We start from the raw sequence: 15,469 nt of genomic DNA on the forward strand, positions 1-15,469 counted from the left end.
TTTTACAATGCTATCATATCTGGAGTGGGTGATTAATCAGAATTATCTTAAGTATCGTGATGCTAATTCATTCATACATATGCGATATCAAAGATAACTAAATATAGCTTGACAAAGTCCAATCTTCAGGTGCAAGTCCATTCCGTTTCTTTGTTCTTATATCATACTAGCGGCCCGCTCCGGCTTCGCTCGGGTCTTTAACAAAAATTTCATCGATGTTTGACGTTGTTTTATTTTTTTAAATAAAAGAACACTTATTGCTGCATAACTACAATAGTTAGATATATGCTGTCACGACATTTTTTGTATATAATAATGTGTTCTACAAAGTCGTAGTACATTATTTTATTCTATCATCAATAGTTTTCGCAGGGCACGCGATGTATAGAATATGTTAGGTAACTTTTTTACACCATAGTTTATATTATTGGAGTTTTAGTGAGGATTCGTAATTTTTTTCAAAAAAGAATGTAGCCTATTAACTACGATTAACTACAACTAAAATTTGAGATAAACAGTGTTTTATATTGCTTAGATGGGTGGACTTGCTTAAAACCCCATCTGGTGTTAAGTGCTTAGCCGAGCCCATAGACATCAACAACGTAAATACTTTTAAACAAGAGTTCTAAGTCTTGTTTTACAGAACAACGGTTGCTCTACCCTCCAAACCGAAACGCATTGCTGCTTCACGGCAGGAAGGTGTAGTTCGGTGGTACCTGCTCGTACGCGTTCACAAGACGTCCTACCACTAGTAGTAAACTTATAACAAACTAAAAAATTTAAACGAAGTGTTTTAAAAGTATTTAAAAATAAGTGCCTTTAATTAAATTATTGTAGTTTGGAGTCGTTTTCATTGAGACAATTCCGAAGTTTTTTTTTTTTTTTTTTTTTTTTTTTTTTATGATTGAAGGATTACTGGTGGCCCGGAGGCCTTTCCAGTTTCACCAGGACAGGTGGGCGAGCAAAGGCTCAGCCAGGAGGGGTGGGATTTGCTAACAGCTACCCGAGCGCCTCCGAAGGAGACCTAACAGCTCAAGAGCAGCTGCTTCGCGAATGAATCTACTACCGGATCGGAATCGCGACCCGCTGAGAAGATCCGGCGAGAAACTCAGCGAGCTGATTCATGGGTTAGGTTGCACGGCGGACTCTTTGTCGAGTTCGACGAGTACGGTTACCGAGGTCCCTAAGCCTGCTCCTAGAGCTGAAGGCGTCTAGTGCGAAGGTTATTGGATCTGATGGATCCGTAAGGACGTGTCTAGGGCGTCGACGGTGACTGGCTCCTGCATGATCAGGATTCGGGGAGTAGTCAGCGGCGGCTACGATAAGGCGATTATCATGACGCATAGCCTTATCGAAGTACCGTTCCGACGCTGACTTCATGAATTTCTGTATAGATTCGAGGCCCAGGTCGTCGTGTAGGTCAACGTTCCTCACGAACCACGGAGCTCCGACGGCTAACCTGCAAAAGCGGGATTGTAGAGATTGAAGGGTGTCTATGTGCGTGCGGGCCGCGTGAGCGAACACCACACTCGCGTAAGTCATGACGGGCCAAACTTCCGAAGTCTGTAATGTCATTACAGTTGCAGCAATAAAGTTGTTAGTGAGTAAGGTGATCTGAGCATGCACAAGCTACAACAAGCTATTGTGCCTCACGAACAAATCATATCGTCGTGGCCTAACGGATAAGACGTCCGGTGCATTCGTGTTGAAGCGATACACCGGTGTTCGAATCCCGCAGGCGGGTACCAATTTTTCTAATGAAATACGTACTCAACAAATGTTCACGATTGACTTCCACGGTGAAGGAATAACATCGTGTAATAAAAATGAAACCCGCAAAATTATAATTTGCGTAATTACTGGTGGTAGGACCTCTTGTGAGTCCGCACGGGTAGGTACCACCGCCCCGCCTATTTCTGCCGTGAAGCAGTAATGCGTTTCGGTTTGAAGGGTGGGGCAGCCGATGTGACTATACTGAGACCTTAGAACTATATCTCAAGGTGTGTGGCGCATTTACGTTGTAGATGTCTATGGGCTCCAGTAACCACTTAACATCAGGTGGGCTGTGAGCTCGTCCACACAGCTAAGCAATAAATAAATAAATAAAATATCATCACTAACGGACGTCTGGTGTAGTGGTAAGTGACATGGACACTACACAAGGGGGTCGCGGATTCGAATCCCGCCATGGGAAGATATTTGTATGATAAATATAAAATGTCTTTTCCAGGGTTGTGGACGTATATTAAATATATGTATGTGTATAATAAAAATCTTACATTTCTTTCCGTTTTCTGTTACCTGTAACACAAGTTCTTTACGAACTTAGTACGAGACCAGTTAAGCCTTGTTCGGACTAGGCGAGTATTTTAGTCGAGTAAATGTGTCTGAACACCAAAAATTTAGTCGAGTAAATAATTTAGTCAAGTCAATCCATTTTGTTCTATTTTTTCGGGCGATTAGCGAGTAGTTTAGCCACTCAATTACTCGGTACTCGACTAAAATACTCGCCTAGTCCGAACAAGGCTTTAACGTGGCGTGATTGTCAGTACTATATATTTATTTATAATAATTTTACGTCGATTAAAAAAATTTAAATATTGCTATTGTTTGTTTCAGTAATCTTAGTTTGTATGTAGCCGGAACTCCACAAGTTGTTCCCCTTCTATAGTTTTCAAGCTTCACGCGATACACCTAGTATTTCCAGGTAGCCTATGTAGTTTTCGGTACGTAACAAAGGCTTCTCCAGCAGTGGGTTACCAGTTTGAGAGAAAAGCTCTGGACAAGTATAGAAAAACGCGTGTTTGCATTTTGCTAAAAAACAAATGACGATAAATGCACCTACTGCAACACTGTTATACATTCTTAGAGCTAAACTTAGAGCTAATACTACTTCCAATTGATGCCGGATCTTCTCAGCGGGTCGCGATTCCGATCCGGTAGTAGATTCATTCGTGAAGCAGCTGCCCTTGAGCTGTTAGGTCTCCTTCGGTAGCTGTATGGCAAATCCCACCCCTCCTGGCTGAGCCTTTGCTCGCCCACCTGTCCTGGTGAAACTGGAAAGGCCTCCGGGCCAACAGTAATCACTCAATCATAAAAAAAAATACTTCCAATTGAATACCTAATGCAGACCACTCTAATTCTCATTAGCTGATGTTATTCACTATTTACATAAACTATATGACATTACGTTATAAGCAGCTACGTTATATCACATAAATATAGTGGGGCAATTTAAGCAAGTAGTTATCGTAATAAAACCGTAAAGGTCTCCAAAATATATAAAAAAAATATTAGTTTCACTTCGCAATTGATTGATATTGCGCTGTGCAAAATGAATTAAATAAAAGTCATACTGAAAAGCACAGTAAAAGCTTTAACGTTTATGATTCGATTATTCCTAAACCCTTATACAGAATCTTCTATACCTTTTCCCACTATGTATGTGTTCTTTTTCCATTTAGGCCTATCACAGGTCATCTCTGCACTCACTCCTTTCTCCGTATACATATCCTCTTTCACACAGTTCATTTGGAATGTGTACTGTGTGCTGCGAAGGTTTTAGTCTTCCGTGACTGCGATTACTAAAATCAGAAAGTTGTTTGCAATTAATTATCAAACACACAAAAAAAAACAAAATGAACCGTACATGTTTGAGTTTCAACTAAAATATATTGAATCTACTTCAATATATTTTATTTTTACATTACTTGTTCAACGTAATATCGAAATAGACCGCGACCCATCCAAAGTCTTGACATTCAGAATTATTGTTTATTATGTAGGTACCTAAGTACAGCTAAAAGGTTTATATCGCAATTTAAACGCAAACTACTTATTGAAAATTTTCACTCAAGATAAAAGTAAGTAAGCTAGTAGATATATTCTAAATCGTAAAAAATGTGTAACATTTTTATCATACCTACAGTATCTTAAAACACGCTTTTTTATGAACCAGCAATACAGATTGTTATTATTTCGTTTCTTTTTTTTCCTACCTATTCTAGTAACTTCTAGGGGTTATACTAGATTCGGTGAACGAGTCGGTGAGCTCACGAAGCTCTAACCTGGTGAATTTGATAACACTGGTCCTAGAAAGATCAGTGCTGCTTCGCTGAATTTACCACCGGATTGGAAACGCGATTCACTGAGAAGATCCGTCGAGAAATTCAGGGGGCTGTGTCTGAGGGTAACAGTTTCGTCTTCAAGTCTTAAGTGGCCGTAGTTAAAGTCCTCGTTGTCCTCGTGCTCCTCACCTACGCCTTTAAAACCCGCTTAAAATTCATCTATTCTATTTTAAATTCACAGATTAATTGCTTAAAATTCAAATTTCATAAATTCGTTGTAGCAAAATGAAATTCTTCTAAAATCTAAATTCGACCCCTTGATGTCTTAACGACCCGTGATATTATTATCAGTCGTAAAAGAGTTTGAGGTTACATAGTGTTGTGACCACATTGTATGTAAACAAGAACATATTTTTTTTTAAATGACGTCTGCTAATTAACCTTGCTCTAGACAGTTAAAAAAAAAATTAAGCTATAGAACATGCAGATATTTGCATGAAAGCTCCACCGTGCGAAATGCTCAAAACAAGAGCTTTAATTGGAGACTTGTTAGGTACTCCGGGGATACGAGTTTGGGGCACACCAGAGCTGGCCAAGAGTACCACCGGCCTCACGTTCCGTAGGGGGTTAAATTTACATAAACTAGTCGCTAGAATGATATTTTTTTTACAAAATAAAAGAGTGCAACTTGCCGAACTGGAAGAGTGTCCAAAATGTTCCGTATACATGTGTGTATACATATTTATCAAAAGACGTTTGTTTAGACAGATTTGTTATCGTAATGACAGCGCGGTCTCGATAACCTGGTCTGACACCACGTATCTCACGTAGCGAGCGGTGAACGTCTCACACGATAACGCTTTTTACAAAAACACGAGAATAGTCCCAACCTGGGATGACGGGAGCTCGCATAGACATGAGTCGACTATTATCAAAGCCGGCAATCTGACTTTTGGACAATGATTGGTAAATCAGAAAAACGAATTATTGACTTTGTATTCCATTGGCAGTCACAAAACTCTTCGGAACGACATCTTAGATAAATAACAGGTTAACTATTAACCTTTATTTAATGCAGGTTTTGAACCGTATTCTTTGAAGGAGACGATTATATTCAAATCAATCTGTATTGACATATCATAACGGCCGTCTGGTGTAGTGGTAAGTGACATGGTCACTACACAAGGGGGTCGCGGGTTCGAATCCCGCCAAGGGAAGTTATTTGTATGATAAATATAAATGTCTTTTCCAGGGTTATGGATGTATATTAAATATATGTATGTGTATAATAAAAATATTACATTTATTTCCGTTATCTGGTACCTGTAACACAAGTTCTTTACGAACTTATCACGGGAAAAGTTAACGTGGCGTGGCGTGATATCAATAATTTTTTTTTGTCCAAATGCACAGATTGCCACCTTTGATAATAGACGACTCACATATAATAAAAACAATTAACCATATTCTATAGTGAAAAGGGCTCATAATAATATTTAGTGTTAGCGTTTTATTATGTTTATTTGACGTCAACTTATAATATATAATTTGTATAATATACAATGTATTCGGTAAACGCCAATGGTATTTGCTGATTTGTATACGAAATGTCCAGATGGGAACATTATTTATGACAAGTTTTAGCCGTTAAACGAGGTATGTCAGACGGGGTGGCTTATATTTATACAACCGCTTATTACCATTGTAGGTTTCATTCAGCGGTGACTTAAAATATATTTAAAAAATTTACTGTATGCTTAATGGCCGTCTGGTGTAGTGGTAAGTGACATGGTCACTACACAAGGGGGTCGCGGGTTCGAATCCCGCCAAGGGAAGATATTTGTATGATAAATACTAGCGACCCGCCCTCGCTTCGCTTCGGAAACATTAAAACACACATGAAACCAAAAAAAATAAATAAAAAAAAAAGTAGCCTATGTTCATCAGGGACAATGTCGGCTTCTAATGGAAAAAGAATTTTTCAAATCGGTCCAGTAGTTTCGGAGCCTATTCGAAACAAACAAACAAACAAATCTTTCCTCTTTATAATATTAGTATAGATATAGATAAATGTCTATTCCAGGGTTATGGATGTATATTAAATATATGTAAGTATGTGTATAATAAAAATCTTACATTTATATCCGTTATCTGGTACCTGTAACACAAGTTCTTTACGAAGTTATCACGGGACCAGTTAACGTGGCGTGATTGTTAGTAAAATATAAAAAAATATTTAAAAAATATTTATTGCGAGTTTTTTAACGTTCTCGATAGCGTAAAAGTTAACTCAACTTTGTATGCAGTTGGAACAGCGCCCCTAGCGGCAAACGTTCCAAATCCATACGAATTTGTGTATTTTAGTAAGTAGTAGTTTAGTAAGTAGACGTTAATACAACGCCGTAATGTATCTGAGACAGGGCTACAAGTCAGCTGTGATCACGAAAGATGATTAGAAACATGCGAAAATTCGGAAAATGTATAATGAAGAAAATCAATGTAAAAGTACCGAAATCAAAGTAAGACTATGTAACAACATACAAATGAAATAACTTTAATTCGATTAATGTTATATCAATTCAATAGTAAACGTTTAAAGGATTTCATAAATTAATCACTACATAGTATAAAACAAAGTCGCTTTCTCTGTCCCTATTTTTTATTTTTATTGCTTAGATGGGTGGACGAGCTCACAGCCCACCTGGTGTTAAGTGGTTACTGGAGCCCATAGACATCCACAACGTAAATGCGCCACCCACCTTGAGATACAAGTTCTAAGGTCTCAAGTATAGTTACAACGGCTGCCCCACCCTTCAAACCGAAACGCATTACTGCTTCACGGCAGAAATAGGCAGGGTGGTGATACCCACCCGCGCGGACTCACAAGAGGTCCTACCACCAGTAATTACGCAAATTATAATTTTGCGGGTTTGATTTTTATTACACGATGTTATTCCTTCACCGTGGAAGTCAATCGTGGACATTTGTTGAGTACGTATTTCATTAGAAAAATTGGTACCCGCCTGCAGGATTCGAACGCAGGTGCATCGCTTCAACACGAATGCACCGGATGTCTTATGCGTTACTTCTTATATCTTCTTATATCCCTATGTATGCTTAAATCTATATATTAATACGTGAAGCAAAAACTTTATATCCCTTTTTACGAAAATTGCGCGGTCGGAGGAGTATGAAATTTTCCACACTTGTAGAGAATATAGAGAAGAAGTGCACAATGCTAATATTTTTTTTAAATAATGCTTAAAAGATACATTAAATCAATAAAGAAAACATTACACACACTACATACCATGTATTTGACGCACACACGCATGCATACTATTTATTGTCAAACTTTTGTTCTTGACGTCTGTGGTGGTCAAATTGAGAATAGATTAAATATTGTTGTTCTTTATTAATATTTTTTTATAGAGTAGCCTTGGCGAAATTTGTGATAATAGAAGTATAAAATACAATCATAATAGTGTACAAACTTACAATTCCAATTAATTATAGTCGAATTTCGACTATTGCGGGACCTCTAGTCTTTAAAATTACGTAACGGATTTTGATGCGGTTTTTTTAATAGGTAGCGTGATTGAAGAGGAAGGTTTATATGTATAATAACATCCATTAAATAGTGGAGAAATCAATAATAAATTACAGTTTCCGAAGCGAAGCGAGGGCGGGTCGCTAGTGTGATATAATATGTATGAAAACATCGTCCTTGATGACTGTCTTTCGATGCGACTTTCAAACACTCTGTTTACTTAGGTGATCGTTTCACATGTGTCGTGGCTGCAACACAAAAAATGGTATGTTGTGATTTTCAATTAGTTTTTTTTTTATTGCCCTTGTAGGCAGACGAGCATATGGCCCACCTGATGGTGAGTGGTTACCGTCGCTCATAGACGTCAGCAATGCCAGGGGAAGATCCAAGCCGTTACGTAACCATTACGTATCTTTTACAGTCAATTACTTTCCTGGACATTTATATACGTAATAGTATTTATGTATTCGGATGGGTCTGCGTTGAGTTGTCGAGGCTTTATTAGAAGTTGTTCTAGGACGGAAGTTTCAATAGCCGGATCATCGGCCTACGTGCTGTGAGAAAGACAAAACAACCAAGAACCTCGAAGAAGGCGCGACGGTTGAGACGAATAGAACTCGACCTGTCTTCGAGCTCAGCTGGAAACCGACTGAATGGTCGCTTATTACACAGGCTATTTAAGCCTCATTGCTTTAAGTTTTTCGTCTGGCCTTAACTTAATTTTATTGCTGCAAAAGCAACTTGTCTAAAAATAATCACTCAATAGACTCATAATCACCCATATCCCAGAGCCATGTCCATGGCGCCATCCACCTTAAGCGGTAGGCAGCGGCTTGGCTCTGCTCCTGGCATTGCTAAAGTCCATGGGCGACGGTAACCACTCACCATCAGGTGGGCCGTATGCTCGTCTGCCTACATGGGCAATAAAAAAAAACATAGTGTCGATTGGGTTATAAACATTCTCATGCTGCAATCCAGAAGGTATGAATAGTCTGTGGTAAGAATAGTTAGAAAGGTGGTACCTAGTACCTACTCATATAAGCTTACGTTAAGTTGAGTTAAGCTACAGTTAACTTAAGTTTGTGCAGTCTTTGCCAGAAAAGTTGCTCCATTCGCTAATAGCAGGCAATAAACAATCATAAGTACAAATTAAACACAATTACGTGCAAGCCCCACATAATAATTCCAGCCATCGATTGACGATTCGCGTTGTGAATGAAATCCTGTCGTTACCCTACATGGCGTGATGGTGTGCGCTCCCCGTGAATGCTGTTGCAAAAAAACAATAAAGCACTTTGTACTTTGCGATACGATTCGTAACCGATATCACGTACCGATTTTCATATATTTTAAGCGGAATATGAATAATAAATACTCTTAGTTGGTATATATTAAAATGTCGATGAAATAACGCTTTGTCGTCAGTCACGAAAACTGTAAAGTATGCAAAAAGTCGGATGTAACAAGGAAAACAAATTTGAGATTAAACTGTAGAAGTAATTGTCTTTTTAAGTTTGACACGTTGAAAATATAAACTTTCATTATTGCTGCTTCGAGCATCAATATGTAATTTCTAAAAGCTAAAACTAATGAAATTAATAACAAAACGTTCATGTTGAATTCAACTGCTCGACTCATAACGTAGGTAGGTAGCAGCGGTAGGCAGCGGCTTGGCTCTGCCCCTGGCATTGCTGAAGTCCATGGGCGACGGTAACCACTCACCATCAGGTGGGCCGTATGCTCGTCTGCCTACAAGGGCAATAAAAAAAGGCTGTGTAAATACCTAATATTATTAAACCACAGGCACACTGACTTTCTCGAAGATCTTCTCAGTGGGTCGCGTTTCCAACCCGGAGGTAGATTCTGTGAAGCACTGCTCTTGCGAAGGCCAGTGTTGTCAACACTCCGGTTTGAGCCCCGTGAGCTCACCTACACGTTAGGGCGAAGCTGATATAGCCTCTCAAGGTTATCAGCATAGGTAGGAAAAAAAAAACTAATATTATGTAAAAAATTGATAAAACACTATCAGTAACTAAGAGTCTTCCGAATATATCGGTAGCGAATCGTCTAGTGTAAATACAACTCACCGTTCAGTTGGCATCCAGTCCCCTTCCTGGTGTTCAATGGAATCCTTATCTTTGATAAATATTCTTATACTTTTTACTCGGTACGTGTTCTTGCATTCCAAGTTGGTATATTAAGGCGGCTTTCTGAATGAGTTTCACAGACTTAGCTGTTGTATGTTTTCTTTTATATTATGAACATTTTGTTTTCACGATTTTAATCTCTTACGACGATTAACGTGTATTTGGAGATACGTTTTGTGTGATATGGATGGTTCTATCATCATTAAATAAGCAAAGCTAAACAAGGATAAGTAATAATTTACTCTGTAGTAAAGTGCTCGTGTTTTACATATACAAATAGCATACAGTTTAATTACATTTTTTACAAAGTTATTGAATCCGAATCGACATTAATCTCATAGCCATATGAACCTACTAGAAAATACGGTTGAAGTATATTTTTATACCATATACGGATGTTTAAAGTGGTTATCAGAATCCATGATAATTGCGATCTGCAGGCCAGCAATTACGCAAATTTTGGGGCTTAGATTTTTATTACACGATATTATTCCTTCGAGGTAGTCATACGTGAACATGCATTAATTGATATCTGTCCGCGGTATTCGAACACCGTCATGGTTGCTTCGCTCGATACGAATCCACCGAGCGTCTCCAGCTCCCCCATTTGGCCACAAGGACTTCAAGCATCAACAGTGACTTCAACAAGCAATACGTCGTCTAAATATAACGTTAGTATACTGATTCAGAGAGCACCGATTGCACGAGTCAACCGTTTACCAAACAATACTAATGACCCACCCTGCAGCTGACGCCCAACCATTGTGAACTCACCTAATGTTTGTACACAGAGATTTGTTGTTCTAATGCATTATACACAAAGCTTAATCAATACCGTCTGAAAGTCAAATATTACTGTCGGATAAAATGACCGTGTGTGAACCAAATTGAGACCATGCTATCTTCAATATTTAATAACCGATCCCTATTACCGTTATCAGCACCGGCTACCAATTTAAGACATAAGGCCGTCGTGCGTTCGTGACGCAATTGTTACCCTAAAGTCTATTGTGAGTCGTTTATTGTAGTCATGTGACAATGAGTCGACCCGTGGCCTAATAGGTAAGATGTAAATAATATTCAATGATTATTATTTTGACATAGAAATTCTATATTATTCATTGGATTCCATCAACTCTGGGTTGTTTCTTAAAATAAAAACACGCATTCTTCGAATAGAAACCAGCGAGAAAGCTGCCCCCCACCTTGAGGCTTGAGGTCCAAAATCTTAACTGTAGAATAAATGTAAATACAAAAGCTCTTTATCTTTAAAGTACACTTTTATATTGAAGTGATAACATTTTCCTTAACGAGATTGTGATCTGGTCATAAACAGAGACAAAGTCTCATCATCATTATGTCTGCAATTTTCCATAACACTGGAGAACGACGTATTTTGAGGTTTTATCAACTGTTCATGAATATTAATAGAGTTATTGAGTTTAGTTTAAAGACTTGGGGTGGCGTTTTTATTTGAAATTACGCCAGATACCGTAAAAAAAACCAAATAGCGCCTCTCGAGGAATCTATACTAATATTATAAAGCTGAAGAGTTTGTTTGTTTTGAACGCACTAAAATTCTTTCAGTGTTAGATAGTCCATTTATTGAGGAAGGCTATAGACTATATAACATCACGGTAAGACCAATACAAGTGAGCATCAATAAATAATTTTTCAAAATAGGGGCTTAAATAGCTCCTTAACATTGTATAATTCAAAAATATTTTCACTTTCAACGTAAATGAAGTGAGGGGTAAAATTTAGCATTATGCCAAAGTAACTATTCCACGCGCACGGAGTCGCGGAAAAAAGTTAGTATAATAATACAAATCAATTCATTTTGTATTATTAGCTTGTATTAAAGTATGCCGCTCAGAAGGGCACACGTCCAATAGCGATAAAATTTGGATAACTAATGAAATGATGCTACCCATCAATAGCAATATATGTATATGTATTGTTTAAATTGTAATACACGTGTTTAATGATATTATTTGGGCTATGTATACGATATACAATATTATATTCTAATAAAGTCGATTTTCGTATCAAAGAAAAGTTGGAATAGAGACTCATAGCTAAAATCGAGGTATTATTGAAACACGGCCGTAGGTTTTTCATAAGGGGATATAACTTTTGGCCACATCTCAGAGATAGATAGTGTGTCAGTGCATACTGAGTCACTTTTTACCAACATTCAAGTTTCTTGGTATCGAGAGGTTATTTTTGACTGATTCCTTTTTTTTATTGCTTAGATGAGTGGACGAGCTCGCAGCCCACCTGGTGTTAAGTGGCTACTGGAGCCCATAGACATCTATAACGTAAATGCGCCACCCATACCTTGAGATAAGTTCTAACGTCTCAGTATAGTGATTTCGGCATGATTTAAATTTTTAAACAAACTACAATCATAAATCTGCACAATGAACTCTACGTTCGTCCAGCTGTTGCCAATTTTCAAGGACCGAATACGAAAGAGTCGCGTAGTCGCGTACGCATTGCTATTCGTTCAAGATTATAAAGTGCTCCACCAATCCGATTGCCGTGACCCCCTTCCCCCCGACGCAGACCCCTGCCAAATCAGCTGGGCTCCCGATCAGCACATAATCAAACCAACACGCACGATAACAGCTTTGCACTAAATTCATGTGGCGACGATCGGGTGAGCTCAATTTTTTATTTATTAACTTATCGTAGGTCGAGATTTTCGTCTATTGTTATCGTTAATCGTCTAAAATATGACCAAGAACTGGTTTTCCGTGCCGATAAATAGCGATAATTACGTTTATTCGTTGATAGAATTTCATTAGGAATACTTGTGTACGTACGTAACAATAAATAAAACAATCAATCCCAGTTTAATTGACTTCATTAGAATTTACATTAACTTTAAATATTGTCAAGCCCGCTCGTGTCTCCGGTTTTACCATGAATATAGTAAAATGTAAGCTTCTCAAAGAAAAAGAGATAACTGATCTACTGATAGCCAATGATAACTGTATATCACCACACGGGAAACGAATCCATCTATACCCCTTGTTCGTTTGTAATAGAAACAGTATCAGGGCATCAAGCAAATGACCATATAAAGTCCTTAGCTAAGAAACATCATTACTGTAGATTGACGTTCGGTCGGGATCAGTTCAGCCGGAAATGAAGATTGATGTCTGGTGTACTCGCAGTATGACCGAGTGTCGTGATGGAGCCGTATTCTATGTGCCGTGAGGGATAATTGTTATTGATGACCAGCACGTAGGAGACTCGCGATTCTTCTAGTCATTTAATTGGCAAACAAAATTGCTTTTTGAGATGCTCTTAACGAGCTTTAAATGTTGAGGAATTAATGAACGGTCGATCAGCTGATACCGCTTTTGTCTCTGGTTCGGAAATAACGTAGTTCCTATATAGTATTTTTGATGTTAGGATTGAACCGTATTAAACATTGAACCTTGTAAGGTTAAAGAAAAAGCAATGAATTATCTGGTATTAAACATGGTGATTTTATATCATAAAAAATACGTAACAGTGAGTTTGTTACTTATATAGATCTAAGTCGAAGACGCGACGCACTGGTGGCGAAGGCTCTATAAAATTATTCCCATAGGCCTCACTATGAAGAACGGCACGGCACAGTTTTATTGTAAATGCAAAACACTATCTCCATCTGCAGTACTTATACAGGTCTTGAGTATGGACAAAGTTTAATATTTAACTGCTCGTTGGCCAGGATGTTACTTTGCGCTGTATTCCATCCACCTTAGCTCTTGCAAATGTTCATTGTTGCAAATGTTCATACAAATATATTCCCTTGTTTCCTTTGCATAATCCCATAGACACAGCCCACTGAGTTTCTCGTCGGATCTTCTCAGTGGGTCGCGTTTCCGATCCGGTGGTAATTCTGCGAAGCACTGCTCTTGCTAGGGCCAGTGTTAGCAACATTCCGGTTTGAGCCCCGTGAGCTCACCTACTAGTTAAGGTTACGCTAAAATAGCCTCTCAAGGCTATAAGCTCAGGTAGGGAAAATAAGGCACTATATGTGCAAATATAACACACGATCTGCACAATATAGCTACTTAACTATGCAACTTAACTATGACTTATTATATGAAAAACTAATTTCTTAACACTACTTGAGCGCCACTGTCGGACGTTGGCCGTAGGTACTGCGACAGAAAGCTCTCTGGAGGAAACAAACTAACACAACAACTGTATCAAGCTCTACTATCGGATGATTGGTTTTGGAACGCATCGAAGACAATTAAAATAGAAACTAAATTTTTATGTAGATGACAGTTACTATAAATTCTTGGTAATTTCCTCAATTAAGGCACTTGATAATATTTTTGGTATGCCAAAAAATTAATTAGTTTCGTCCTAATGCTGAGGGAGCTAACAGGATAATGCGAAACGTCGCATTTAGTACTCTCAGCCCGAGGCAATTCCCCTGGTCGCGCCCGTCCCGGGAGAAATTAAAAATGCAACTTTTAGAAGCTTACTACTCTTTTACTGCCCTCGTCTCCTCTCAAACGGAGCTCGTCTCCCGGTGTGTGCCAATAAACGAAGATGTGAATTCATGAACAGTACGCAGTCGTCGTGGCCTAAAGGATAAGACGCCCGGTGCATTCGTATCTAGCGATGCACCGGTGTTCGAATCCCGCAGGCGGGTACTAATTTTCCTAATGAAATATGTACTTAACAAATGTTCACGATTGATTTCCACGGTGAAGGAATAACATCGTGTAATAAAAATCAAACCCGCATAATTATAATTTGCGTAATTACTAGTGGTAGGATCACTTGGGAGTCCGCGCGGATAGGTACCACCGCCCTGCCTATTTCTGCCGTGAAGCAGTAATGAGTTTCGGTTTCAAGGGCAGGGCAGCCGTTGTAACTATACTGAGACTTTAGAACTTGTATCTCAAGGTGGGTGGCGCGTCTACGTTGTAGATGTCTATGGGCTCCAGTAACCACTTAATACCAGGTGGGCTGTGAGGTCGTCCACCCATCTATGCAATAAAAAAATAATAAAAAAAATCTATTCACATTACTTCTTCACCAATCCTCGAACCGTCCGTAAAAAAAACAAGTCGACGTGTTCATATGTGGTTTCCGGCAACATTTCTCCGTCGGCGTCGGCTCGTTATTAGTACTTATGTCACCCCGCCGCCGCGCCGCCCGGACCGGTCCTCGGAGCCGGTTTTCGCTCGGCTATCGTTTTTTACGAGACCCCGTTCGCCGAGATGCCGGTAATGAGCAACACTACACTTGCGGGCTTTTGGGGAGTTCACATTTAGACATCCACCAGGCAACGTTACACATAGTTTTATCGTTAATACGGATAATATTATGTACAGCCGACAAGCCAGCAGGTTTGACTACTTCAGTGTCAATACATCGTTGCATATTAATTATGTCATTTGAATAATTCGAATAATCCCATGAGACATTTTATGAAGCAGAAAAAAAAGTTTGTATTATGTCTTTATATTTATATGAGAACAATTCTCTAAATAAGTTAACTGCCATTCATACCATAAAGATGTTTATCTATATATTAATACGTGAAGCAAAAACTTTGTACCCCTTTTTACGATAATTGCGCGGACGGAGGAGTATGAAATTTCCCACACTTATAGAAAATATAGAAAAGGAGTGCACAATGCTAATATTTTTTTAAATAATGCATAAAAGATACATTATAAATC

The 15,469-nt window shown here is 38.6% G+C and overlaps 1 protein-coding gene and 1 long non-coding RNA gene across 5 annotated transcripts in view; one reads left to right on the forward strand and one right to left on the reverse strand.

Moving 5' to 3' along the window:
- The window catches only part of LOC101743642 (uncharacterized), a 66,599-nt gene that overhangs the window by 6,897 nt on the left and 44,233 nt on the right, over positions 1 to 15,469 (forward strand). The window contains exon 1 of one of the 3 annotated variants that reach the window (XM_012691021.4): positions 12,347 to 12,426. The exons of the other annotated variants lie outside the window; for them this stretch is intronic. Within the exon in view, the coding sequence (XP_012546475.2) occupies positions 12,411 to 12,426 (16 nt within the window). The 5' untranslated portion in view covers positions 12,347 to 12,410. Of the gene's footprint in view, positions 1 to 12,346; positions 12,427 to 15,469 lie in introns of those variants that run through there. 3 annotated transcript variants of the gene reach the window in all.
- On the reverse strand, positions 63 to 3,946 carry LOC119629307 (uncharacterized). 2 transcript variants are annotated; one of them, XR_009974430.1, is made up of 3 exons: positions 3,429 to 3,946; positions 2,280 to 2,778; positions 63 to 195 (listed from the first exon to the last, which is right to left on the reverse strand). It is a non-coding gene; the product is annotated as an uncharacterized LOC119629307 (long non-coding RNA). The 2 variants fall into 2 exon arrangements; XR_009974429.1 differs by having other exon boundaries at positions 2,280 to 2,814.

Source organism: Bombyx mori, chromosome 12, assembly GCF_030269925.1.
Source record: "Bombyx mori chromosome 12, ASM3026992v2".
NCBI lineage: Eukaryota > Metazoa > Arthropoda > Insecta > Lepidoptera > Bombycidae > Bombyx > Bombyx mori.